This window comes from Rhinolophus sinicus, linkage group LG02 (genome assembly GCF_036562045.2).
Source record: "Rhinolophus sinicus isolate RSC01 linkage group LG02, ASM3656204v1, whole genome shotgun sequence".
Taxonomy (NCBI): domain Eukaryota; kingdom Metazoa; phylum Chordata; class Mammalia; order Chiroptera; family Rhinolophidae; genus Rhinolophus; species Rhinolophus sinicus.
The window spans coordinates 192644350-192669915 of NC_133752.1; the positions used below are offsets into that span (position 1 = coordinate 192644350).

The 25566-nt window shown below is 54.0% G+C and overlaps 1 protein-coding gene across 2 annotated transcripts; it reads right to left on the reverse strand.

Moving 5' to 3' along the window:
- Positions 1-726: 726 nt before the first annotated feature.
- Positions 727-25109, reverse strand: CBX7 (chromobox 7). Of its 2 annotated transcripts, none has more exons than XM_019734487.2 (6): positions 24793-25109; positions 22555-22598; positions 15790-15855; positions 11068-11134; positions 7996-8347; positions 727-7615 (listed from the first exon to the last, which is right to left on the reverse strand). In XM_019734487.2, exons 1-6 carry the CDS (start codon positions 24859-24861, stop codon positions 7452-7454), a joined length of 762 nt encoding a protein of 253 aa, XP_019590046.1. In that variant the 5' UTR covers positions 24862-25109; the 3' UTR covers positions 727-7451. The 2 variants fall into 2 exon arrangements, with proteins under 2 accessions (XP_019590046.1, XP_019590047.1); XM_019734488.2 differs by having other exon boundaries at positions 7996-8068; positions 24793-25108.
- Positions 25110-25566: the final 457 nt, after the last annotated feature.

The window sequence follows — 25566 nt, forward strand, 5'->3', positions numbered from 1 at the left end:
AAAAAGATAACTAGAGCAATTTCCTATTCATTTTTAGAAATCAGATAAAGCAATGAAAGAAACCAGAAATAGGAAATTAACAAAGATCAAAGCTGAAATTAATTAGAAAATTTTAAATGGCAGAAAGCACAAATTTAAAAAATCTGATCCTTAAAAAGATCAATAAAGTAGATAAATCTAGAAAGAATTTGATAAAAGAAAAAAAGATGGCAAAGATACACAAGATAAAGTATAAGAAAGGAAATGTAACCCTGATACAGGAAAGACTGGAAGAATTCTAAGAGACTACTACAGGCAAACTTATGGGAACAAATTTGAAAATCTTGAGGAAATGAATAATTTCCTAGCCAAATACAATGAACAAAATTGACCCAAGAAGAAATAGAAAACTTGAATAAAGCTATAATCATGGTGGAGATTGGAAAGATAATTAAAGATCTACCACTAAAAAAAAATGCACTATAACCTAATGTATTCACAAATCTATCAAAACTTTAAAGAATATATCATTTTAGTGTTAATAAAAGATTACAAGTTATAAAAAAATATGGAAAATTTTTCCCAACTCATATTGTGAAGACATAACCTTAATACAAAAAATAGTGAAGAGTACCAAAAAAGAGGCTATGCAATCTCTTAAATCAATCTCACTTATGAATATAGATGCAAAAATTATAAATAAAATATTTACAAATAGAGTCAACAATGTATTAAGAGAATACTATGTTATGACCAAACAAGGTTTATTCCAAAAATGAAAGTATAGTAATATATCAGGAAATAGACCAACATAATCCATTACACAACTGATTAAAGAAGGAAATCATGTGATGATACCAATAGATGCTGAACAAAACCTCACAAGAGTCAGCCATCATTAAAATACTAAGTAAAATAGAAATAAAAGTTCTGAAGCGTAGAAAAAGATTTTTATGAAAAAGATAGCAACAAATATTATTATAAATGCAAAACATTAAAACCATTTCAATTAAATGGGGAACATGCCAGGGATGGTGCTCATTAACACTTATTCAACATAGTCTTGGAGTTGTAATGAATGTAATAAGACAAAGAAAGTCCATAATTAGTGTAAACATTAGTGTAACTTTCTTCTGTTATTGTTGATGATTTTATATCTCCCAAACCCAAGAGACTCAAATTTGGAAAAGAAAAAAAAGAAGAAAAGATTCAGAGTAAATAAGAGGGTTGAATACAAAATGAATATTAAAATCTTTTTCTCTGTATTAACAGTCATCTAAAAATAGAAAAGGAGGTATTATTACTCTTAAAATAGCAATAAGATTAAATCCAATGAACATATAAAAACCAGTTGCATTTCTATACACTAACAATGAACAATCCGAGAAAGAAATTAAGAAAAGGATCCCATTAACAATACAACCAAAAAGAATAAAATACTTAACCAAGGAGGCAAAAGACCTCTACGTGGATCACTACAAAACATTGCTGAAAGAAATCAGAGAAGACACAGTAAACGGACAGACATCCATGTTCTATCATGTTCATGGACTGGAAACTTAACATTGTTAAAATGTGCATATTACCCTTCAACACGAGTCCTTCACCTTCAACGCAATTCCTATCAAAATCTCAATGTTATTTTTTTTTGCAGAATTTCGAAAAAAACATCCTAAAATTTCTATGAAATCTCATGGGTCTCCAAATTGCTATGCGAATTTAGAAAATGCATACATTCTGGAAAAGTTGCGTTTCTATACACTAATTTCAAAAATTCAGAGTTCCGTGACAAAGACAAACTGAACAGTCCCTGGGGCCACAAATGCATATTTTTTATTATTCAAAAAGAGACAGACAGCCTAATGAACAAAGATTTCAGTTTCAGTCTTTTTAGTTTGTGCATCTCAGTAAAGAATCATTAGATGACTCAGACCCTGCATCTCCCTCAGTCTGAAATATTTTATTTGTGTATGTCTGTCCTGTTATTTAAGATGTCTGGAGGGTTCCAAAGAATCAATCATACTAGATTTGCAATCGTATTTAAGTTCTAAGAGACTGTGATTAATCTAATTAATAATGCTTAAATGCTCAAGGAAAATGGGTTTTCAGTTATATCACCTTCATAAAAAAAGTACCAATAGTGTTGGGTAATCCCGTCCATGGACAAAGACCTCCTAGATAGTAAAGAAACTATCGACAGTCTATTATATGAGTTGAAATTAAGATCACCTGAAAGTAACTGTGAGCCCCCCCCAAACCAGGGGCTAAAACTAGATAGAAGCAGGGCCTCTGAGGCTGGCCATGCAGTCTGCTCACTTCAGAATTCCAAGGCCTTCCATTCACCTCCTCTGCCCTGAGAACGGTGCAGCACGGCAGCCCTGGACAGACAGCTACCTCAAACAGGAAAGTCCAGGTGTAAGCTACACAGCCAGGAGATGACTCCACAGTCATTTAGATCCCAGGCTGCTTTCAGCTTTCTGCTATGCCATCCTCAGGACGTGCGAGGCCTTTGTCTTCATGGCCCACAATGTATCATTATAACATCTGTGTTCTGTCAGCTAGATGGGAGGGGAGAAGGGGCAGACGACCAAGCTGGCTGCCTCCTAAGGGAGCGTCCCAGAAGCTGCCATATGGCACTTATGTTCACACCTTCCTGACCAGGACTTAGTTACTTGGCCACACCTAGCAGCAAAGGAGTCTGGGAAATGTAGCCTTTATTTTGGATGGCTATAGAGCTTGCTAAAAAGCAGGAGTTATACATTCTGCAATAAGAAGAATTAATAGAGTGGGACAATTAACAGTCTCTACGACACAGGTGAGAAAGTTTTTATTAGTAAATGTGAAATGTATATGTCCTGGGTTGGAATAGTATCTCCCTCCACCCCAAATTCATATCCTTCCCAGAACCTTCCCAGAACGTGGCCTTGTTTAGAAATAGGGTCCTTGCAGAAGTAATTAGTTAAGGAGAAGTTACACTGAAGTGGGTGGACCCGTAATCTAATACGGCTGGCGTCCTTATAAGGAGACACACAGACGCGGACTCACAGGGAGAAGCCCACATGAAGATGAGGTTGGAGAGATGTTTTACAAGCCAAGGACTGTGGGCAACAACAGAGGGGGAAAGCCCCCACCTGCAGCAGACACAGGAAAAGATTCCCCCTGGAGCCTTCAGAGAAAGCACAGCCTGCCTAGTGGGTATTTGAGAGATCATCCGGGTAAAACAGTGAGTGCAAAGGCCCTGGGGTGAGGACCTGTTTGCGGAGCCGCATGGAGGCGAGTGTGGCTGAGTGTTGCTCTGAGTGTGGTGTGAGCTGGGAAGCTGTGGGAGATGGAGGGGGGGGCAACCAGGGGAGGGAGGGGCAGCAGAAGGAAGGAATGGGGGTGGCGCAGCTCAGGGAGGGCTGAGGTGATACTTTGAAGTCAATGGTTAAGAACAAAATAGGACTTCTGGCTTATTCCTTCTCTCATTCTTGGTGAAAAGGGAGTAAAAGGGAGTGATGTCCATTAACACCTGCTTTGCTGAGGGCTTGTTGGGGCCACACCCCCTGGCGGCCTCTGGACACTAACGGAGACAGCTACTAAGTGACTACTGGTGGGGGCGGGGGGGGGGTCGCTTATACAGGGTGGAGACATTAGACAAAGGGATGATTCACATCCTGGGCAGTTTGGGGAGGGAAGGCACAAGATTTCACCATGCTACTCAGAAAGGCGCACAAAACTTATGATTTGTTTATTTCTGGAAGTTTCCATTTAATATTTTTGGACTGTCATCATCTGCGGGTAACTGAAACCATGGAAAATGAAACTGTGGACAAAGGGGGCTACTGTAGTGAGTCACGGGTTCAAATTCCTGGCTTACTACATCCTAGCTGTGCAGATTTGAATAGCTAACCATAGCCTAAGTATTTGTCCCACCATAAAAGCAGGTGCAGTAATAGTGCCCGAGCGTCAGGATGGATATTTGTACCAGGGTACCGATGGGACTTTTCTTGGGGACCCAGAATTAGGGTCAAGGCTCACAGCTGAGGACAAGGCAGGCTAAGTCCCCACTTTCTAAAGGCAGTTATCCAGGAGCTGCCGGCCTGAGGGCCCTGACCGTGCAGGAATTAAAAGGAGGCAGAAGCACACCCTTGGCCCCGCCCCCCACCCACTCCTCCTCGCCCCTGAACCCTGACCACCACGGTGGGCATGCATCCATCTACACTCTGGTTTCAACCACTTGCCACCCATCACCGAATTAATCTTACTCGACACCTGGAGGACACAAAAAACTGAATGACCTGCCCAAGGTCATGGTCAGTACCCGGCAGACCTGGGACTAAACCCCAGGCTGAGCCCTGCGGGCTGGAACTCCTTCCTCAGCAGAGCTGTGTGACGCCATCAAAAGGAGGAATGGGATGCCCAAGAGCTTTTTTTTAAAATCATCTTTAATGTATTTTTAATAATTTTTTGCCTCATTTACCAGATAAATCATCTAAATAAATAGATGCTATACAGTCTCTTACCAATATCAATACAAAAATAAAACCGAGCTCTGCATCCACTCTGGCTCTCCCCAGCACACCCCCCCTCAGAAAAGGCATGTGCAGGGGGTCAACTCGTGCCCAACCCCTCCCAAATACATTCATTTCGTCTGAACAAAGCTCACCGCTCATTCTGTGCAAAGGAAGCGTCCTTGTGCTGAGACCTGGAGGCCAGGCTGGCCACTTATAAAGCAAAAGCTACACCACCTTACAGAAGCATAGCGCCGTCCTCCGGCAGGGGAGGAGGAGGAGGTTGGCAATGGGACCCAGGGGGCAATGATCCCGCTCTGCCCGCAGGCTCGGCTGCTGCACTGAGTGGCCTTGCCAGGGGTGCAGAACATTCTCTGTCCGATCCCACAGCAAACAAAAAGTACCGACTGGGGTCTACATTCGAACAGGTGGGGGCTGGGGAGAGGAGAGGCAGGCGGTCCGACGTCTCTAAGCCCCGACCCACCCACGAGTGTACTGGCCTTCCGGGTGGTGGGGGCGTGGGGTAGGAGGTCAGCGTTCGCCATGCCTCCTCTCAGGCCAGGCAGCCCAGCGGGGACACTCAGGGCTGGGAGGAGGCCTGCAAGCCACACGGAACCCCTCCTAGAGGTCTCTGTCCTGGTCAGTGCAGGAAGGGTCCTAAGAGCCACAGCCCTTCCCCCAGGGAGCCGCTCCTGCTGGGTTCAGCCCTCCCTGAGACACAGGCCTGGCTGGTGAGCTGTAAAGGGCTGAGGAAGAGGCGAGAAGTGTTCTGTTGCTGCCGACAGAGAAACAGCTGCCTCATTCCACCAAAGAGCCCTCCAAACCCCAATCCTGCAAATTGCACATGAAAGTGCCCATGAGGCAGGAAGCGTTTTTTTCTGTGTCCCCAGGGGGATAGGGAGTTTGACTTCTATTGGAAGCTGCCAGCCAAGTCCCAAAGCCAGGAGCCAACAGCGTTCCTTTAGAGAGAGGCCCCCCTGCCCACCTGGCTCTCCAGCGCCCTCACCTCTGCTGGGAGCCAGGTCCTGGGAGGGTCCCCAACTCCAGCTGCCTGTCCCCTCCCCGGGTCCCACAGGGGCGGGTGGGGCTTCCTGCAGCTGGCCTCCTCTCCCTGACCTACTCCCACTACTCCCATGCAACTCCCCAGGCTAGGGGTGAGTGAAGTCGCCCAGGAGGGGATCGTCCATCCCCCAATGGAAGCACTGAATTGACCCTGGACAGCGAAGGATGAAGGAGGAAGGGGAAAGAGAAGGAATTCGGGACTCTTGCCAGCAGGGCACCCAAAACAGAAAGGGGGATGCAGGCTGTCTTTGGTTTGGGAACTGAGAGAGAAGGGGTCTGGGAGAAGAATGGCCTGTCCTTGCCTGGGCAGGGATTCTGCTGACGTCCTCAGGACACAGGGAGTGGGGGGACAGCCCTGGGGGAGGACGGGCGGCAATGGCAAAGGGCAGAGGAAGCCAGCCTTTTACACGTGCTCTCCGGGCGCACCCACAATTGGCTTTTTCTCCCTTACAGAGCTGGGATGGGGGAAGAGTCACTCCTCGTTGCTGGGGGAGCTACTAGTCCACAGGGCAAGTGTGTGCAAACTAGAAAATGAGTGCCCCTTCCTCCTGGCAGACACAGCCCTTTGCCGGGTGCATGGGGCAGGGCTTGTGGACAGCCTGACCCCAGGAAGGCATGGCAGAGGTCCCCCACAGGACAACAAGGCCAGCCCCAGCTGCAGTGTCTAGGGTGGGGGGGGAGGGGACACAGGACACGAGGAAGTGTGTCAGGAGCCAAGGCTGCCCTGAGACTGCGGGACACCCCTCTCTCCCTGACCACCCTCACCGATACCCAACATGGCTGAGTTGGAGGGGAAGGCAGAAAAAGAGAGGAGTGGGAAGGGCTGAAAAGTCACCTGAGTCAGAGAACAAGAGCCCCTCAGGGAGGAAGCACAGGGCCCAAGTGCCTCAGAGCCCCGCACATCTGCAGACGCTTGCACACCTGCGGCTGGCCAGGCGAAGCCGCAAAGCCACAGCTGTGTGCGTGGAGCGTTGGAGGCCATCTTGCCCACGGCAGGACTCCTGCCGACAGCTTCCAGCAACCGGTGTTGGGCTAGATTCTGTCACGTCATGGGCCATGCAAGATGGGGTGCATGTGGGGTGCCCGTGGCAAGTTCTTCTGTACTGTGAATCACCCCACATTCAGTCATCTGATCAAGGTCTCTAAACAGGAGGTTTGCAAGGCCCACTGCACATGTCTGCAGACACGAACACACACTCACAAGGGCGGGAGGGGCAGTGTGCATGTGCACACTTGTGTGGCTGAGTGTGCACGCGAGTGCTTCTCATAGGCCCGTGACGGGGGATGAGGTGGACCTCTCAGCAGAAGGGGCTCTGCTGTCAGCCGCTCCCCCTCCCCCCAACCAGGGAAAGGCAGAGACCGCTCTGAAGGCTATCTGACACACAGGACACACCACCCCATCTCCAACTTCCTTCTGCCCCTTCTCTCTGACCCTCACTCCTGATCAAAGGCAGCCTCCAATCCCACCGAAAGCTGGAGTGCAAAGTGAAAAATAAAGACCACTCCCCACAAAAACAGGAAAAGGAAAAATCAACCAGAAAGGCTGGGGGAGGGTTTGGGCCGTCCCATCCTCCTGTATTTCCTAGGACCAGCTGCTGTGTCTCTAGAGAAGAATGGTGATGGAGGTGTCCAGGGGAGAGTGGCTCTGTCCCCATCCTGACGAGGAGATGGTACCCCAACGGACAGAGCAGTGCCAGGCCTCCCCACCCCCAGCCCCAAAACAGACCCTGAGGCCTCTCTGTAAACATCACTCCAGAAAAAAGGGCAGGGTGGCGGGAGACTGTTGGGATCTTCCCCCCATTCCTGCTCCATATTTTTTAAATAAAATAATTATCCCGCTCCCAACCCCTCCCCACCTCTGGAAGTCCCCACCCCAAGCCCAAAAGAAAACAGTTTAAGAAAAGTAAAAATGGTGATTCAGAACTTCCCACTGCGGTCTCGGAAGAAGCCCTCAGCAGCCTGGGCCTCACGGAAGGTGACGGTGATGGAGTTGGCGGTGATATCGGTCACTGTCACTTCACTTGTGGGGAGCGCAGGTGTCCAGGGAGGGGGCCCCTCGGCCAGGTCTGCATCTGCTACAACTGTGGGAGAAAGACAGATGGGTGAGGCCAGGCTTGACAACAAGGTGGGGCAGGTGGGAACAGGTGGCAGCATGCAGACCACTCCCACCCCCTCACACCAGGTCTTCCTCTGAGTGTCCAGCCAGGTCAGGGCCTAGCTCAGGGCCGGACACACAGGAGGTGGTCACATTTATCTTTCTTGGCTGGACCAGAGCTCATCCCGAGCAGGACTACAGAATGGGCTGTGTCTGGGCCGAGTGCCAGGGTCTTTGCAGGCTGTGTAGCCTCAGGAGCACCCCACGCCCTCTTTGAGCATTAGGCCAGCTGGACCTGATGACTCAAGGGACCTTTCCAGCTTTGAGGGTCTCTGGGCCTAGGCCGGGGGGGCTGGGCCACCTTACCCTCCTCTTCGGGGGGCTGCTCAGCAGGCTCCCACTCGCTGGCCGCCTGCAGAACATCCTGAGCTGGTGACTCCTGCAGGAAGAGCTCCCGTCGATGGCTGTGACTCTCCAGGTTGGGCCCGCGGGGCGGGAACTTCTTGCGTGAGAGCCGCAGGTACTTGTGGGCCTTGCGCGGCTTGCGGAGCGGGAAGGGCAGGGTGGGCACCAAGGGGCCCTTGTCCACCAGCTCGGGCGTCCCTGCCTTGACCACCCCCTCGGGGCTCCCGCTGCCGAGTGGGCGTGTCAGAGAGAAGCAGAGCTTCTCCTTGCCCTTGGCCTTGTGGGAGCTCCGCAGGTCCATGCTGTACAGCCGCTGCAGGGGCAAGCCAGGGCACGGCGGGTCAGCCCTGCCCTCCCACCCACTGCCGCGCCTTTGCTCACGCCGTTCCTCCCACCCGAGTGCCCTTACCCATGTTTCATGGCCCAGAGCCAGACATCACCCTACCCCCTGCCCAGTGCAGCCCAGAGAGCCCCCCTGACCAGCCCCAGCCCCAGGCCCGGCCCAGCTCTGCCACTCATCTCAGCCCCACAGCAGCCTCATCTGTGCAGGGGGCTGTCAAGGGCTCGCGCACGGGGGCCGCAGGCATATGCCTTTCGTGCCTTTGGGACACAGCAAAGGGCGTACAAGAGGTACGAAGCCAAAACTGACTGACGAAACACAGACCTGGATTTATGAGGCAGATACATTAAGGACTTATTCCTCATCAGAGGAATCGTTCTCACTGAAGGACCCCCATAGCTGAAACGGCCAGCTCGCCAAGGAGACGGTGTGCGGCAGAGGGCTGGGAAGGTTCTTGGGGCAAGTTCACCAAGGGGACGCACAGCACTGGGGGCGCGGGCTCTGCCAGCAGCCCGCAGGCACCCCGGGCCCGTCCAGGGCCCTCTCAGCCCTGAGCTGTGGCCCTCTGTTGATGCCCTGCCTCACTCCTGCCAAAATGGGCTGCAGGGAACATTCTCCCGCCACTCAAGGGCTGGAGTTCTGAAATTTGGGGATTTGTCTTACTGACTTTTGGGGGAAATTTATACAAATTCAAGAAAGATCATTGTGCTAAAATGCTGGGAGGACCTGGCTCCCTCAAGGACAGTACCTGGTACTGCTGCCTGTCACCAGAGGCTAAGAGCGCCTAGGAAGAAAGGGAGTCCATCAGAGGGGACCTGTAGGTCAACTGTCTCAAGTTGGGAGCAAAGATCACATGTGCAGGCTCCGTTCCCCAGTCCTACCTGCCAATGCCCATCTCTGGGTATGGGGTGCGGGTTGTCATGGTGATGGGAGGAGTGCTGAACTGGGAAGGGATTGGGAATATACTGCAATGCTGGGAGGGCTTATCCTATAGTCAGCTTTATCAAAACCCACTCCTTCAGCCTGGCTCGCAGGCCATCACAAGCCCAGGAAACTCTCCCATAATTCTGCCAGTCGCACTCATCTGTCTCCTCTCCACCTCGCCATGAGAGAACCACCGCTACTAACAGGGAGCCAGGAGCACCAGAGGCAGATCTGGGTTTTCATCCAGCTGTGACCCTGGTCAACTGCAGCCTACCTGAGCTTGTTTCCTCATCAGTGAAAGGATGAAGAAACTTTGGTAGCCAGCCTCCAAGAGCGCCCCAACAACAACCGCCTCTGGGATTCACACCCGAGTGTCGTGTCGTGCCCTGCGGGGTGGGACTTCCGCAGCTAGGGCAGGAGAGACACTGTGCTTCCTCCTGGCTCGCTCTCGTGGCCTGCCCACTCTGCGGGAAGCTAGTGGGTGTCCTGTGAGGCCACTCAGCAGCCCTCTGGAGAGGTCCGCGAGGTAAGGAACCATGCTTCCTGTCAACGTCCAGCACGGACACGCCCGGCATGTGAGCAGCGCTCTGGAAGCAGATCATCCAGCCCTAGTCCAGCCTTCAGATGAGCGGATCCCGGGCCGACACTGGGACTGTACCGCAAACTAGAATCACTCAAGAACTAGTTGAAGCACTCCGGAATTCCTGACCCACCGAGACTGTGTGAGATCACGAGTGTTTATTGCTTTCAGGTGCTTAGTTAGGGGGACATTGATTACACAGAAGTAGATGATACCCCTTCCCTAGGAGTATAACTGTGCAGATGAAGTGTGTTCATTTGTGAGGGGCACTGAGCACAGAGCTGAGTATGGAGAAGATGTCTGCCAGGTGCCAGGGACCCAGTTCACACCAAGCCCGTGGGACATGCCCACTGCATGAAGGAAGGCCCATCTATTCTGGCAAAAGCCTCCGGAGATCGATAGGCAAGAGTGGACAGGAGGCTGGACACGCTGCACAAGGACCCAGAAGGCCGACTTGGGCTCCAGTACCCGATGGGCTTCACTAAGGTAAGGAGAGTGGGTATTCCTACCCGATGAGAAAACGCAGGCCCAGAGAAGCTACACATGTCGCACAATTGCCTCAAATCACAGGACTACATCACTTCAGATGCCATCCTCTTTTCAGTGCACAGCAGTGAGGTCAGCAAAGTGCCCCCAAGACCTGGGTAACCAGATGACAGAGTCTAGACCCCACCTGTGGCAGAGGATTGGAAAAGGAGGCCCTGGAGGTTTCTTCTCACCGAAAATAACACGATTCTAGGAAATTCCAAGGCTATGGTTCCAGAATTCCAAGGGTCTCTTTTCCTTGAATTCTAAAATTTCAGGCTCCCATGTTTCCTCAATTCTAAAGTTTTTGTCTCTAAGGAACTCAAATATTACAATTTTGTGCTTTGAGGATTTTGAGCATCAAAGAGGCTCATTTACAAGATTCTAAGCTTTCAAAGTTCCAGGAGCCCATTCACCATATATCCACCCTCCCTCAAACAGCACCTCCCCCGGAGGCTACCTTCCTGGGGCACCAGCCCCATATTCCGACTTTTCCCAACTCCTTCCATTGGACCTTACCCGATAAGTACCCCGCCCACAGCACCCCGGGTGGGGCTGAGGAGGGGGAGTGTTCAGCTCAACTAGCTGTGCCACTGCATGGATGGGGCCAGCTGACGGGATGAGCAAGGGGGCCTGTGGGTGGGCACCAACGCTGGCGGGTTACCTGCAGCAGAAGCCGCTTGGGTTTCGGGCCTCTCTTCCTATACCCCGACGCGCGGTCTCTCTCCTCCCTGAGGTGCAAAGCAGATGGCAGAAGAAAAGGAAACACTGGTGACATTTAAGGGAAAGTAAGGCGCCCGCTCCACCCAGCCCTCTGCTGTCTACAGGAGAGAAGGCACCTTCCACAGGCTACCCCACCCCCATTTTGGAGTCGGGGCTCCTCCTTGTTGCTCTCTTTAGGCCGTAACAACTGGGTCACATATTCAACTCCCAGGGCCTCGGTCTTCCCAGCCAACACAAGGCAAGGGCACAGCCACTGGTCCCAATTGCTGAAGTGGGACTCAGGTGACAACTCCAAAAATATGTGGCTCTTTACTGGGCTCCAGGGTCATGCACAGCTCTGCTCCACACACCACTGGAAACAACCCCACCAAAAACCAATGTAATTCCAGTTTCTACTCTTGTACAGAAACTTGTCAATCAAGTTTGCCTTGAATGTCCCAAGGCAACTGATGAGCATGGGAATGGTTCTTCCCCCCATTTGAGACTATGTGATGGTGGAGAGAACATGCTCCCCTGGTCTGTATTGTCCCGTCAGGGAACAGGAGGAAAACTAGCCCGTACTGAGTCCCTAGGAGATACCAGGCTCTGTGCTGGGGGGCTTCCCCACATCCCAAATGCACAAACACACAGGCACAACCTGGGGAAGCAAACAAAGCCACACACAACACACACCAGAAATCACAACAGACGCCAACAACTGTGCCTGAAGGGATGGGACAGTGCAAAGTCATTTCGCCCTGCCCACTTCACTTCATTCCGTTCACACTTTCTGTGGCCTCACTGCAGAGGCCACGGGGACGGCAGCAGGAATATGGGGGCAGGATTTCGCCCTAACAAGAGAAAACTTCTGAGATGTTCTAAATTAAATTGCAGCGGGCCAGAGAGTGGGAGAAAGAGACAAGGCAGTCAGCCTGTTACTAGCTGGGGGCCAGCTCACAATCCCAATGTGGTGGAGCCTTAAATCAACCTCTGGGCGCCTGTGACACGACCACCAGACACCACCACATCCCGCACACGCATGAGCTTTCAGGACGCCCGCCTATAACCAATCAAAAGCAGTAAATACGCGTATTTCTTCCTTACATGCTCTGCACTGCCCTGCTTCATCTTTTCCCACCCCACCCCCCTTATCTGTAGCCAGTGTAAAATCTTTCAAAACCTACATCTTTCTTCCCCAAAACGTAATGTGTAAAACACGCCGTGCACTCCAGCCTGCAGCCCTGCTGCTGGTGCTTTAGACCGCATGCCCCAGGACCTGGCCCTTTTCTGGCTAGCAGTACGGCCCCACACACCCTTGCTTTCCAAGTCCTTTAGCCATGGAAGTTTTTTTGTTTCCCAGCTTCGTCCCCCCTTACTGGTGGTGTGACCTGAGGCCAGTCTCCAAATCTGAGCTCAGCTAAACCCACGGATCCCGCGAAGCTGCTTCCGCTGTCTTCCTATAGGCAGCAGCTGCCCTCCCTCAATCTCCAGGGCCACTGGAGACCTCCTGGGGGAGACGTGATGAGAAGGGGGTAGGAGGGACAGAGGAAGGGACATCTGGGGGCAATGCACCTGGTGAAGGGCCCTCTCTCCTTATTGGGTCGGCTTCAGCAGACCTGCTGTGGGACCCTGCTGTGGGACCCCAGAAGCAGCATTTGAAAGAAGCATCCAGGGCACTCTGATACCCGCCCCTGGAGGCTCACGGGGACAGACCTCCCAAGCCCTCAAAGCTGAGACTCTTCTCTCAGCACCCACTGCTGGGCGCTAGGATACCCCGGTTCCAGGCCCATGGGAGACAGGCTGGTCACTACCCCTCTCCTGGCCTCAGTGTCCTTTTCTGGAGCTGGTCACCAAGGCTCTCGAGAGGGGCAAGAGCGCTCCCTGGTATGTACGAAAATGGAGGGTAGAAAAGCTAAAGTAATAAAAAGGAAGAAGAAAGAGGGAAGAAAAAGACAGCGGAAGAGGGGGAGGCAACAGAGGGGGGAAGGTAAGGGCCTTGGGGGACAATAATAACGATAATGTTTTTGTCATATTTATGTAAGTCACTTATCATCATCGTCACACACTGGACACTGGACAAAGTGCTGCTCTACAGCCTTTACCCTCACAACCACCCTACGAGGGAAGCACTATTACTATCCTCATTTTATAGTTGTGGGAACTGAGCACAGAGAAGTGAAGTAACTCACGCAATGCCCAAGTGTGACACCTTCCGCCACTGGTGAAAATGCTGAGTTCCGGGCTCCAACCTTGGGAGGGTCGGGCCTAGGATTCCAGTGAAGGTCGGCAGGACAGGCCTGGAGCCCAGGCCTCGTGATCTGGGCTTCTAATCTGCAGCCCTCTGCCCCCCTCGCTGCCTGTAAACTGGGAGGGGTCGGGCAAGGAGAGGGAGGTGGGGGCATCCACTCCGTGTGGTCCTTACCAACCCAGGGCCTGGTTTCTGTCAGCCCTGCACCCGCTGACCATTTCTGTCCAGGGCTGTAGGGCAGAGGCTGCCACACGGTTGTGGCCCCAGCAAGCCCTCGGGGCCTCTCAGCCCCTCCTGGTGTGCAGGGACTCCCCAGGAGGGCCTCCTTGCCAGCCCCCTTCCCAGTCTCTTTAAAACCCTGCAAAGCAGGTGTTAATGGCCATCACTCCCTTTGCACCAAGCCTGAGAGGAGTAAGCCAGAAGTCAAGCTGTGGGTCTGTACAAGTCTCTGAGCTCCTAATTTGTTCCTTAACGATTGACTTTTCTGACTCAGTCAAAATATCACCCCAATCCTCTACCAGGACATACTGAGCCCTCCCTGAGCTGCGCCACCCCCATCTTCCTTCTGCTGCCCCTCCCTCCCCTGGCTGCCCCCCCCCCATCTCCCACAGCTTCCCAGCTCACACCACACTCAGAACCACACTCAGCCACACTCACCTCCATGTTGCTCCGCAAACAGGTCCTCACCCCAGGGCCTTTGCACTCACTGTGCTTTACCCGGATGATCTCTCAAATACCCACTAGGCTCATTTCCTCACTTCATTCAGGTCTTTGGTCAAACACCACCACCTACCATCCAGGTCACCAGCACTCCCACCCATCCCTCTCCCTGTCCCCTACCCTGTCTGAGCAGTGAGCACAGCTGATACGTGTTTACTAGTGTGCTTTCTATAGCGTTGCTCTGCCCTGGGAGGGGAGCCACATGAGTGTAGGGACGTTGGTTGGTTTTGTTCCTGCTGTGTCCCCAGCACCTAGAACAGTGCCTGGCAGATATCAGGACCTCAATCAAGACTCGCTGAACAAATCAAAGGATGACTAGCTGACCCCTAATTCCCATCAGAAGATACTCACACGTGTGTGCCCATACTCACAGGTTTACAAAGTGCTTTCAAATTCCTTTGCTCCCCATGAAAGCCCCAAAAGGCCAGCATGTTATCCCCATTTCCCAGATGGGGAAGCTGAGGCCCAGACAGGGAAAGGCCATGCCTGACACCTCACAGCTGCTGAGTGGCAGAGCCGGATTAGGATTCTAGTCCAGGCCTTTGACGCCTGCCCAGTGCTCTCCTTACCACATTCCAGAACATTCCGCAGGATTCTTCCAGGGTCACAACCCTTTTAGTCAAGGCACCACCAAGTACTGGGGAACCAGAAAGAAGCTGTGGGGGCAGGGACACCCTCACTTTTAAAGGAAGGAACAGTGGGAACTGGTCTTTGCATCTGCAGCAGGAGACCTCCTGGGGAGAAGTGGTGAGAAGGGCGGGAGTGGCAGAGGAAGGGCACTGATGCAGAGTCAGGAGCCCCACACTGAGTCCTGGTTGGGCGACTTCCCAGCTGTGAGGCAAGTCCCTCGGCTCCCCATCTGTCAGATGAGACCCTCGTCCCTGTCGCAGGACGTTACAGTCAGTGGCCAAGGGAAAACATTTTAGGAAATGGTCCGCACTCTAGAGGTCGGTGGTTGGGGAGTTGCTACAGGATGTGGGCTGCCTGCTGGCAGGAGGGCAGCAATGCTGAGCTCACACGCAGAAGGGAATCTGCTCAAAGGGCCCCACACCAGGAGAAAAGACATGTCAAAGGCTCCCTGCTGAGTGCCCTCATGGCCACTGGACAAGCTACCAATGACTAACCAACCTGTGAATCGCAGCTGAGCAAGGGCAAATGTGGGCGACTGAGGCCCAGGCTGCGTTGCCCAGCCACTGGGCTAGGAGCAGGCCAGGTGGGTGGACCAGAACTCAGCCAACCTGGCTCCAAAGCCACAGCCCCTCCTGGGCCTTTCCTGAGCATCATCAGACTCACCTTCTCCTGCTGAGGGACTCTCCAAGGAGCACGTCGCTGGTCTGCCCCCAAGGGCATGCCTGGACATTACTAATACTGCTGCCCATCACACATAGCGCATCGCTATGACGCATTTTTACCTTCTTCGCCGCAACTGCAACCCTACCTTACAGGGAAGTTGCGGCGGGAGTTATTGGGGTGGCCCAGTTTACAGCAGAGAGCACGAGGCCTGGGGAGGGGAAGGAAGTAGCCCACATCACTCGGCAACAGGAAAGGGACCAGGGGCCTTGGCTGCCCTGGACCTGGTGCCCACCACCTTCCCCCAGCTGCAGACTAGACCCCGGCCGCCCATGCTCCCTGTTCAGAGCCAAGCCAGCAGCAGACTCCCTGGGAAACCTCCGAGCCTGCCTGTCACCCAGCCCCGTGGCAGGCTGAGCCCCTTACTTCTCTTCATAGGCCATGACCAGGCGGGGGTCCAGGATGTGCTCTTCTGGCTCCCACGTGCTGTACCTGGGAGAGAAACTCGAGGTCAGAGCTGCCCTGCTCCCCCCAGCACTCACAGTGGCCACAGCTGCTCCACCAGGGCCCATTGCCTGCAGCCTCTCCCCCCTTTCTGGTACAAGAAACTGTCACCGAGTCCAAGGAGCTGTTCCTGACCACCCAGACTAGGCTAGGAGCCTCCTGGGGGGCTTCAACACCAGAACTCCCCTCATTCTGAGCAAAGATCACACCACCCTATAAATGTGTCCCCATGTTCACTTCAGGAGCACGGGGTGTCTGGAAGAGGGCAGGGCCTCTAAGTCCGAGAATCCCTTCCTCGAAGAGGCAAGTGTGTGGCAACGAGCAGGGGCTCTGAGCCCTATTGCCTGGGTTCAAATCCCAGCTCTGCCCTTGCCAGCTGGAGGACTCTGAACAGTTTACTTAATGTCTCTGTGCCTCAATTTCCCCTTGGGTAAAAGACTCGTGTGCTGATTTAATGCATGCATGTGTCCAAGTGTTTAGAGCAGTGCCTGGCACACAGGTAGAGCTCTGTGCAGAGTGCTGTTCCGTCCCTCCCCTCCTCAAAGCCCAGCCCCAGCACAGCCTTCACTGCTCGGGCTGTGGTGCTCCCTCCCTCCTTGGCACACATCTGTGCCATCATGGCCAGGTTGGAAGTGCCCTTGTATCAGGGCCGGGCACACAGAGGATTTAGTAAGTGTCCAGTGACAGGAGGGCGCAGCGGTCCCATGGCAGGCCCCCTTGGTGTTTCCCCAGGGGATCGTCTACCACTCCCAGACCACAGAGCATCCTCTAGAGGACAGACCTGGGCTGAGCCAGCTTAGCATTTCCAGAGCTCGGCCATCCTTGTTCTACCTGCCCTGTCATTCACTTACTATTTGCCTTAACGCAGCTCACTTTTTAGTTCATATAATTGTATTTTAAAAGCAGACTGTGTATGACTTTCCCACAAGGAGGAAAACCAGCATCACTCACCATAAACAGATGCTAGTGCATAAAAATTACAAAATTGAAAACAAATACATGTGTGTGTATATGTGCATGCACACAAATGTAAAATTACATACAAACACACAATTTCGCCTGCATGTGCACATGTATATGCACCAACAAAACCAAAGCAATGGACTATGATTCTGGCCAAGGCTGCAGCTCTGATGGCTAAGAAGGGCGGTGAGCAGGGAGTAGGGAGATGTTAGGAGGCAGAAAGGTTGGGCAGAGCCCCAAGCCCGATGGCCTCCAAACCAGCTGAGCTAAAACCTTCATCTCAAACTGTCTTGGGACTGTGAAGCCTAACTAACAGCGGCCCAATCTAGACTGAACAACGAGCTGCCCCAGGACTGAATCCTCTCTTCCTCCCGCCACTGACACTGCAGCACATCTACTCCGTGAAGATGACGTGTTGGGCTCTGTAAACTCAGCAATGAAGGGCCATGCCCTTAGGACCTTATGGCCCCTCCCCAAATGCCACATGCCCAGCCTGAGCAGGCACAGTCACACCCCTCTTCCCTTGCACATGCTGTGCTTTCCTCCCTCCAGCGATCTCCTACTCATCCTTTAAGAGCCAGGTCCTTGTAGCTTTCCCTGACACCCTCTCCCAGCAGGATGAACTCTCCCCTCTATGACCTTCCTGTTGCACTTGGCACCTGCCACGATTACTGATGAATCCAGCTGGCATCCTGGTGGGCAGATGGTAACCCCTCTCCAGAACGCCTAGCCCAGGCAGGACCCCCGGGTGCTCCGGGAATAGTTCTAGAAGCCACTGCAGAGTTTCACTCACTCTGAAGCAAAGGTGAAAGTGAAACTGGGTTTGTTTGTTTTTTTATAGTCTGGGTAAAGCCCCAACTATGAGCAACCAGAGGCTGGCAGAGACTCCAAACCCTCCTCCCCCAAAACGAAGCTTGAGTTTCCTCTACTGGAGGAAACTATACAAGAAAAGGGGAATTTTGTGTTCTTCCGTCTGCTGCCTCACCCTCCCTCTTTCTCTAGCTGTTAAAATGTCTCTACCTTGCTCTGCCCTACCCACCGTCCTGCCCATTTTTTGTTGATGTAGCTGCTGTGTGGTTCCTGGCAAGTTCCTACACTTCTCTGGACCCCAGTTCCCTTATCTTAGCATCACCAGCACCACCACAGTTAACAGCAAGGAGGGAGAGCAGACTAAGGAGCCATCCTTTCCTCCTAACACCTTTATGAGGTAGGTGGCCCCATTTCACAGATGAAGACACTGAGGCACAGAGGGTAAGCATCTTGTCAAGGCCACTGAGCCAGCGAGTGGCCAGTCTGTGGTTGGAACTTAGTTGAATCTCCACCACTCTCTACCTGCTGGTCCCTCACATGTCACCGTATCTGGCTCCCCACAGGGCTGGGACGTCTTAGGAGAGGGGCACTGCCTGATTGACTAGTCCTCAGTGTCTGATCAGCAGCCGGGCACACAGTGGGTGCACAGAAAGGGTCGGCAGACGCAGAGGGGACTGTTACTGGCCTGGGGCATCCAACCGCGGGATCTGAGGTAACAGCAGAGTCAGACTTGGCAGCTGGAGGCCTGGCCCTGTTCCGTACTAGGGGAGGTCAAGAGAAGGTGGACTGCACAAATTGTCTAACATCCTGGGTTCCCCTAAAATGGAGGCCAGTAGCGCCCCTCTGCAGAGCGGGCATCCAGGCCACAGGGATGGCAAACCCGCTTCGGGAACAGCCGGACACAAAGATAGAAGCGCGCAGGCAGCAGGGTCCACAGCCTGGGCGAAATCAGGGGGCGAGGTGGGGAGTGCAAAAGGAACAGACGTCGGCTGATCGGCTAGAGCGCCTGGTGGGAACTGGAGGGCCCACTCTGCCCGGCCAGCGCGCCCCGCCCCTCTACCGGTTGCCGGGGCGCAGCGCACGCGCACGCAAGGCGGGCGCGTGCACAGGATTAGCAGGCCAACCAATCCGGGGGCGGGGGCGGGGACGACGCGCGCCGACTGAGAGGTAAACACGGCCACGTGACCGACAGCCCCGCCCCCGGGACGGGTAAACAGGCGCCCCGCCGCTGCCTGAGCTAGGTCCGCGCAGGCTTCAGTCCTGCAGGGCCCGCCTCAGCCCCCCCATTCTAATTTAAAACCGTCCCAAATGAGAACAGGGCTCGGGGCAAGCCTGCAGAGTGGCCTCCGTTTACCCATCCGTGAAGCGGGGCTATCAATAGTCCGTGTTTTAGGGTTGATGTTCTGACTAGATGTGTTAAGCCATGTGAAGCACTTAGTTTAATGTGGCACATGGTAAAAGCAAATAAGCGTTAAATGAATTTCAAAAGTCCAGACAGTGCAAAAAACCTGTCAGGGCTCCAATCCTGGACTCTGCTGCTGCTCCCCAAACCTAGTCTTAGAGGAGAAAGAGGAGAAAGAAGTACCCCCTCTGCCGCTGGTACTGCTATGAACCTCTCTTCTTGTCACAGGCAGGCTTGGCAGGGCCGCGTGAGGCTAGGGCCTCATTTTACAGGTGGGCAGATGGAGGTGCAGAGAGGTTGGGGGCTTTGCCCTGGGTCACACAGTGGATAAACATATACGGCAGGGTTCAAAGGCAGCCTGGTCTGGCTCCACAGCCTGAGCACTTCCTACTGAACTGGCATGAGATGCTCAGTCACCCTTGCCGGAGCTAGCTGTGTTATCAAAGGGGCTAGACCTCCAAGTGCTGGGGTCAGATGGCCTGCGGTTCACATCCTCCCAGCTATATGACCCTGGGCAAGGACTCTGCTGAGGGCTTCTGTCTCCCCATCTGTAAAATAGCTTGTCATGAGTCAATTGAATTAAACGGGCCAATCCCTGACCATGGGGGCTTACAAGGGGCTTACTGATTGGCAACCTGGTTATTGCTGTGCCACTGACAATATCATTACTAAAGCTCCATGGAGGTGGTCCTCCCCAGAAGATGCGGTAGCATTCACAAGTGGGAAAGGACAGAAGGAACGTGGTCCCAAAGGGGGAACAGCAGTCCTGGGCAGGTGGAGATGACAGTGGGGTGTCTGAGGTCTCTGTGGGGCTGAGGGCACCTGTAGCTGATGATTAAACATCCTCTGTCCCATGCCCCCAACCCCTCCCTGTGCCATTTGCTGTACCTTCCAGGACAAGCAAGATAGCTCCTCTGCCCCACCTGCTGGGGAGGAAGGGCAGTCATTTGTCTGCTACTTGGAGGAAAATAGGCAAACATATAAAGGCTTAACAGGCGCCTGGCACAGAACGAGTGTTTCTGTTAATCATGGTTTTTGTTAGTGTAAGCCTCCCTGGGCAAGGGCCAGGAGGGGGCTGGGGAGCAAGAGAACCTGACTCCCTTCCCCACTGAGGTGGGCTCTGCCCTAGCCAAGGCTCCCAGGCCTGCAGGGAACAGGCCTGTCCAACTCCCCACCCTCTTTCTCAGCCTCTGTCCCGAGTCAAGCCCCCTGAGGAGGGGAGATTGAAGACCAAGTGGGTTACAAAGGAGTCCTGGCTCTCCTGCCTCTTCCTCTAACTGAAGCTCCGTTTTTCTGCAAATGAAGTGGAATGACACAGTGGATGGCATGAAGTGGGGATCACACTGCACGAGGTTGGCAGTTATACTCTTGTAATGACCGCTCCTCTCTGGGCCTCAGTTTCCTCATCTGAGGACTGATCTAAATGATTTCTAGGTCACTTTGAGCTCCTGTTAGGAATGGACTCCCCCAGGTCCCTTTCCTGGCTGGGGGGGGGGGCACCTAGAAGCCGACATGTCTAACTCTATTAATAGCAAACATTTACTAAGTACTTGGTCGGCTGAGAATGCACCAGGTACTTTCTAGCCATCATCGAACCTTCACGACGTTGTGATGGAGGCTTTATTATTCCTGTTTGGAAATGAGGAAGCAGAGGTCCCACCATCTTGGGGACCTGCCTAAGGACTCACAGCTGTCCAGCTATGAGCCAGGCCAGGAACCCAGGACCAAAGTGTGGGGGAGCCAGAGGTGCCCCCAGTCATCTGACCAAACAAGGTTCCCAGGCCCTCTTGGGTAGGGGAGAGGAGCCATGAAAGGTAGTCATGAGGGCCCCTCTGGCGGTCTCAGCATGTTAAGAAACAAGAGGGCCCCAGGATTCAGGCCAGCAGAAACATACAGGGGCTACGCCTGGAGTGCTAGGTCCCTCCCTGCTGATGGAAGCTCTGATGGGCAGACATATTCATTTGGGATTAATAAAAGTGGAGAAGGAACTTTTAATTGATAAGTACCTGTTTAGAGAAGAAAATCTTTCAAAAGATGGAGTCTACAGAGGAGGAAAAATTGCCAACAGAGCCTTGTAGGCCCTCAAGCTGGGACCACACTCCAACACAATGCGTTCTGGTGTAGAAGCTAAGGGGAAGCGAGTGCCCAGGGAGCCAATGCGCCTGTGGCCTGCCCTGGGCATCTTCCTTTTCTAGCTCTCCCACACTCTTACTGTGGGAGTAAGTGGCCCCTTCACCCAGGCCAGAAGTTCACCTCTCGTCTGCCCAGTGGAGGAAGGGACCCTCCTTCAGTCCCCAGATGTTTGGGAAGGAGCAGCAGGTGCAGGAGGAATGGATAAACGCATCATCTGGTTGGCCAGCCACCAACCCCAATCATCAGGATGCCTGCAGGTCACTCTGACCATGTGCCCAAACCTTTCACCCCCACAAGGTGAAGGAGCACGTGAGGGGAGAGCAGGGTCTGGACTATTGAACCCATTTTACATAGAGGGAAGACGAGGCAGCATAGGCCTTCTTTGCCTCTGCCATCTCTCCCCACCATGCCCCTAAGATGCTCCCAGAATCCAATACCAGGTCAGCCCCCCACCACCAGGAAGCCAGCAGAAAGCCCCTGGCACAGACACAGAGGCTCCCGGCAAAGGGGGATTCCAGGAGTCAATCTCTAGGAGGCAGGGCAGGGAGGTGGGGCGCCCATAAACCAATGGGGAGGCCCCACGACCTGCCGGCAGGTGATTGGTTGGTATGAAGGTTCCTGATTGGGCCTCCACAGGAGAGGTGGAGCCGACTGTGAGAGGTCCTAGACCCAGCTCCCACCCTCCAACTCTGAGGGAGGAGGTACAGATGAGATACCTGAAAATAGGGGTGCTTAGTTCAACTCTGCTTCCATTTGCTGTGTGACCTCAGCAAGCTGCATACCTTCTCTGAGCCTGTTTTTCTCATCTTTAGAGACCACCACCCCACCTGTCTCACAAGGCTGTATGGGACCCTGCTCTGCAGACTGGAGAGAGCGACCCAAAGACTAGGTGGGTTCAGGCTCTGTCCCTAGTTCTATGGCACTGAGGACTCATGCCCCACTCGCTAGACTTGTCTCACCCAGCACCACAAACCCCTCCCCAGCACTGCACTTGCTGTGGCTTGGGACACCCTCCCGTCCCATCCCGTTTCCCCCACCTCCCACGCCCGGCCAACAGCCACCTCTGAAGCCAGGAGGCTGGGACTTCACCTCCCGGGTACCAGGAAAAGCCAGGAGGGGAGGGGAGGGGAAGCTCCAACTAGAAGATGCAGCTCAACCTGGAGGGGAGCAGGTGAGAAGGAAAGTTGGGTCCCACCCTGACCATCATGTGCTCCAAACCCTCAGCTGGCAGAGGGGCAACTGAGCCAGAGAAGATGATTTAATAAAGGCCCGCCGGCCAATTACTAAAGCAGCTAGAGCTAAAAAGCTAGGCAGGAGAGAGGGCAAAAGGTGGATGGAAGGATGTACAGGCAGGCAGACACACACACAAAGGACCTTACTTTGGGGGCCATCCTTTCCACTTCACCAGATATTCGACTTTACCCTGGGAAGAAAGAGAAGCAGACAGTGATATACACAGTGAGACGACTGCTCGCAGGACAGGAAGGCCCAATCCCCTCTGCAGACAGACGTCCCCCAACACACACACAGACCAGGGAACCTCCCCGCCAGATCCACACCAACCCAGAGACGTCCCCCAAACTTTGGTTGCTGCATGACCACCTAGACCACCCTGCCTACTAGAGCACCGGAGTGTATATGGCCCCAAACACCTCTGGACTCCTGTGACAGAAGTTCAGCTCATGTCACACATGGGGAAACTGAGACCACATGGGGGCATGCGTCACCAAAGACCCAGTGTCCAGAGTCCCAGGGCTAAGACCTTCCTTTTTAGGTCAGAAGACTCTCCAAATTGTAGAAAATTCCTCGCTTGAGTGTCCCTACGGCTCTAGTCCCACCAGCCCCCTCCCTGGGAGAGGCTGCCTTTGGCCCAGAGGTGACAGGCTAATGATTTTGGTACTCTCAACTCAAAAGATCCTGGCAGGACCCCTAAGAAGGCTGACAGTCGCCACCTTCAGAAATGATGGTCACCCCTCCAGTAGTTAGAAAATAGAGCCAGGCCCCTCCCTTCCTCACAGCTGACAGGAGCTTTTAAAAGCTTCTAGTCCAACCCCATCCAGTGGGGGAAACCCCTCCATCCTGGAACTTTGAGATCAGGATACGTCACCTCTTCAAAGAGGCCCGTCCTGGCCGCCCTTTCTAATGCCATCCCCCCCACACACACACCTCACAGTTCTTTCTGCATAGTACACAGCCCCACTGGAAGGCATCTGTATTTATTTCCTCACTCATTACGTGTCTCCTCTGCCAGAATGCCAGCTCCTCCAGGGAAGAGGCATATCCCTCCCTGGGGCTTAGAACGGTGCCTGGTACACAACAGATCCTCACTAAATTCATTTTGAATGAATGGCTGAAGGAATGATACCCCTCAGTCTCTGGCACTACCCCTCAGGCCCCGCCTAGAAGGGGGATAATCACTGAACCTGCTTGGGTTACACTGCATGGAAAGCACTGGGCTCTGTGGAATAAATTAAAACTCTGGAGGGTGGGAGAAGAGGAGGGGCAGCCCCAACATGAAGACAGAGTTCAAACCCACTGAGTTGCAGAAGAAAAGACACTCATGGCCCATCTTGACCTTGACCTTCGGACCAAGGTGCCAGAACTGAATTTTTTTCTCTCCAAAGAAGATGAGCTGGCAATTAGCCAACTTGAGCTCCTGCGCTACTTCCATCTCTAACTTGTCGTGTGACCTTGACCAGGTCACTTCCCCTACCTGGGCCTCAGTTTCTGCCTCTGTCAAATGAGAAGCACTGACCTCTAAGCTGGCTGGAGCCTCCTGAGGGGCTTCAGGGAGGAGGTGTGGAAAAGGACGGTGGTTAGTGCCAGGAGAGGAACTTTCCCCAAGGACTTCCATCCCCAACCTCCAGTCTAGGGCGAGCCCACTCTGCATACACATGCACAGGAAGTGGGGACCGCCAAAATCCAGCCCGGAGGCGCAGGGACCCGAACCCAGCGAACCCTCCTGAAATTGCAGGGTGTACGTTTTGGAGGCGAAGTCGAAGGGGGAGGAGTTTCGGGGATGCCGAAGCGATGTAGGCGGCTTCACTGAGCCAAGCCGGGCGGGGCTGAGTTGGGGTTGGGAAAGCGGAGGGGTGTGCACTGGAAGAGAGGGAGAAAGATGGAGGTGGGGGTGTAGAAAGGATCGGAAAAGGTCGAAGTCCAGCAGTTAGACTTCTGAGGCAGGAAGCTGTTCCAAAGCTCCGCCTCCAACTTCAAAGGTCTTGGTACCAAGAGTCTAGAGTGCTGAGTTCGAGACCCAGCTTCGACGTTAACACACTAGGGAAACCGTTTCCTGAACTTGGGCCTCAGTCTCCCCATATTTAGGATTAGGGGAGGGTGAGGGACGATGGCGTTTAGGATCCCTACAGACTGATCCAAATCTCCAGCTCCGGCGCACTCAGCTGCCTCCAGCATCCCGGGGCGACAACTTTTATTCTACTCAACCTACAAGGTGGCGGGGGAAACTGAGGCACGGGTTGGGGAGACGAGCCCAACAGCGTGGGGCTGCCTGGGCCCCCTGCCCCACTTCCCCCTTCGTCCCCAGCGTGGAGGGGACGGTGTTGGGAACCGGCGGAGACCCCAGAGGGGTCTTGGGAGCCGCCCCCCGGCAGCCTCACCTTCCGCACGCGCTTCTTCCGGATGCTCTCCACGGCGAACACCTGCTCGCCGATGGCTGACAGCTCCATGCGGGGCGGCGGGTCAGCGGGCCCCGGGCCGGGCCGGGCCAAGCCGGGGGCGGAGCTGCGGGGCCGCGGCTGCGGCGCGCGATGCTAGGGCCGGCGGGGTCCCCGTCACCCTCGCCCGGGCGCGCACGCGCACGCGCACGCGCGCACACCCCCCCGTGCTCCCTCACGCCGCCGACGTTCCATTTTTGAACCTGCGCAACGTTTTCCTCCGCGCGAGCGAGCGAGCGAGGGCGCGGGGAGTGGGCGGGGCGGGGGCTCGGCTCGCGCCCGGCAGGTCCCGCCCCTCCCTCCTAGCCCTCCCTCCGCCGGCCCCGCCCTCGCTGGAGCCCCGCCCCGTCGGGGCCCCGTACCGCCCCGCTCCGGAGCCAGGGGCCGCGAGCCGCACACCCAGCCGCGGGCCCGCGGAACTTATTTGGCGCGGGCGCCGTTCGGCTCCGGGGCGGGACGAAATCCTAACACCCACACGCGTTTCTTAAAATCCTCCCGTTGACTCTGATGGGCCGGAAACGGCATGGCCCGGATTGGGCAGATGAGGAAACGGGCAGAGTGGGGAGGCCATCTGCCCCACCTCCCACAAACGAGCAGGCGGGGCCGCGGTGCGAACCCCGGAGCTGCAGGAGGACGGGTACCGCCAAGGTTTCCCAACCTGTCGCGGCGTCACCGCACCGCGGTCTCTCTAGATCTTAGCCAGTGCTGAACAGGCGC

Excerpts from the sequence above, each read along its gene's own strand:
- CBX7 (XM_019734487.2), bottom strand. The coding sequence starts at position 24,861 with ATGGAGCTGTCAGCCATCGGCGAGCAGGTGTTCGCCGTGGAGAGCATC. Across the intron at positions 22,599-24,792 it reads GGAAGAAGCGCGTGCGGAAG|GGTAAAGTCGAATATCTGGT; the intron begins GTGAGGCTGCCG and ends CTTTCTTCCCAG. Across the intron at positions 11,135-15,789 it reads GTCATGGCCTATGAAGAGAA|GGAGGAGAGAGACCGCGCGT; the intron begins GTAAGGGGCTCA and ends TTTGCACCTCAG.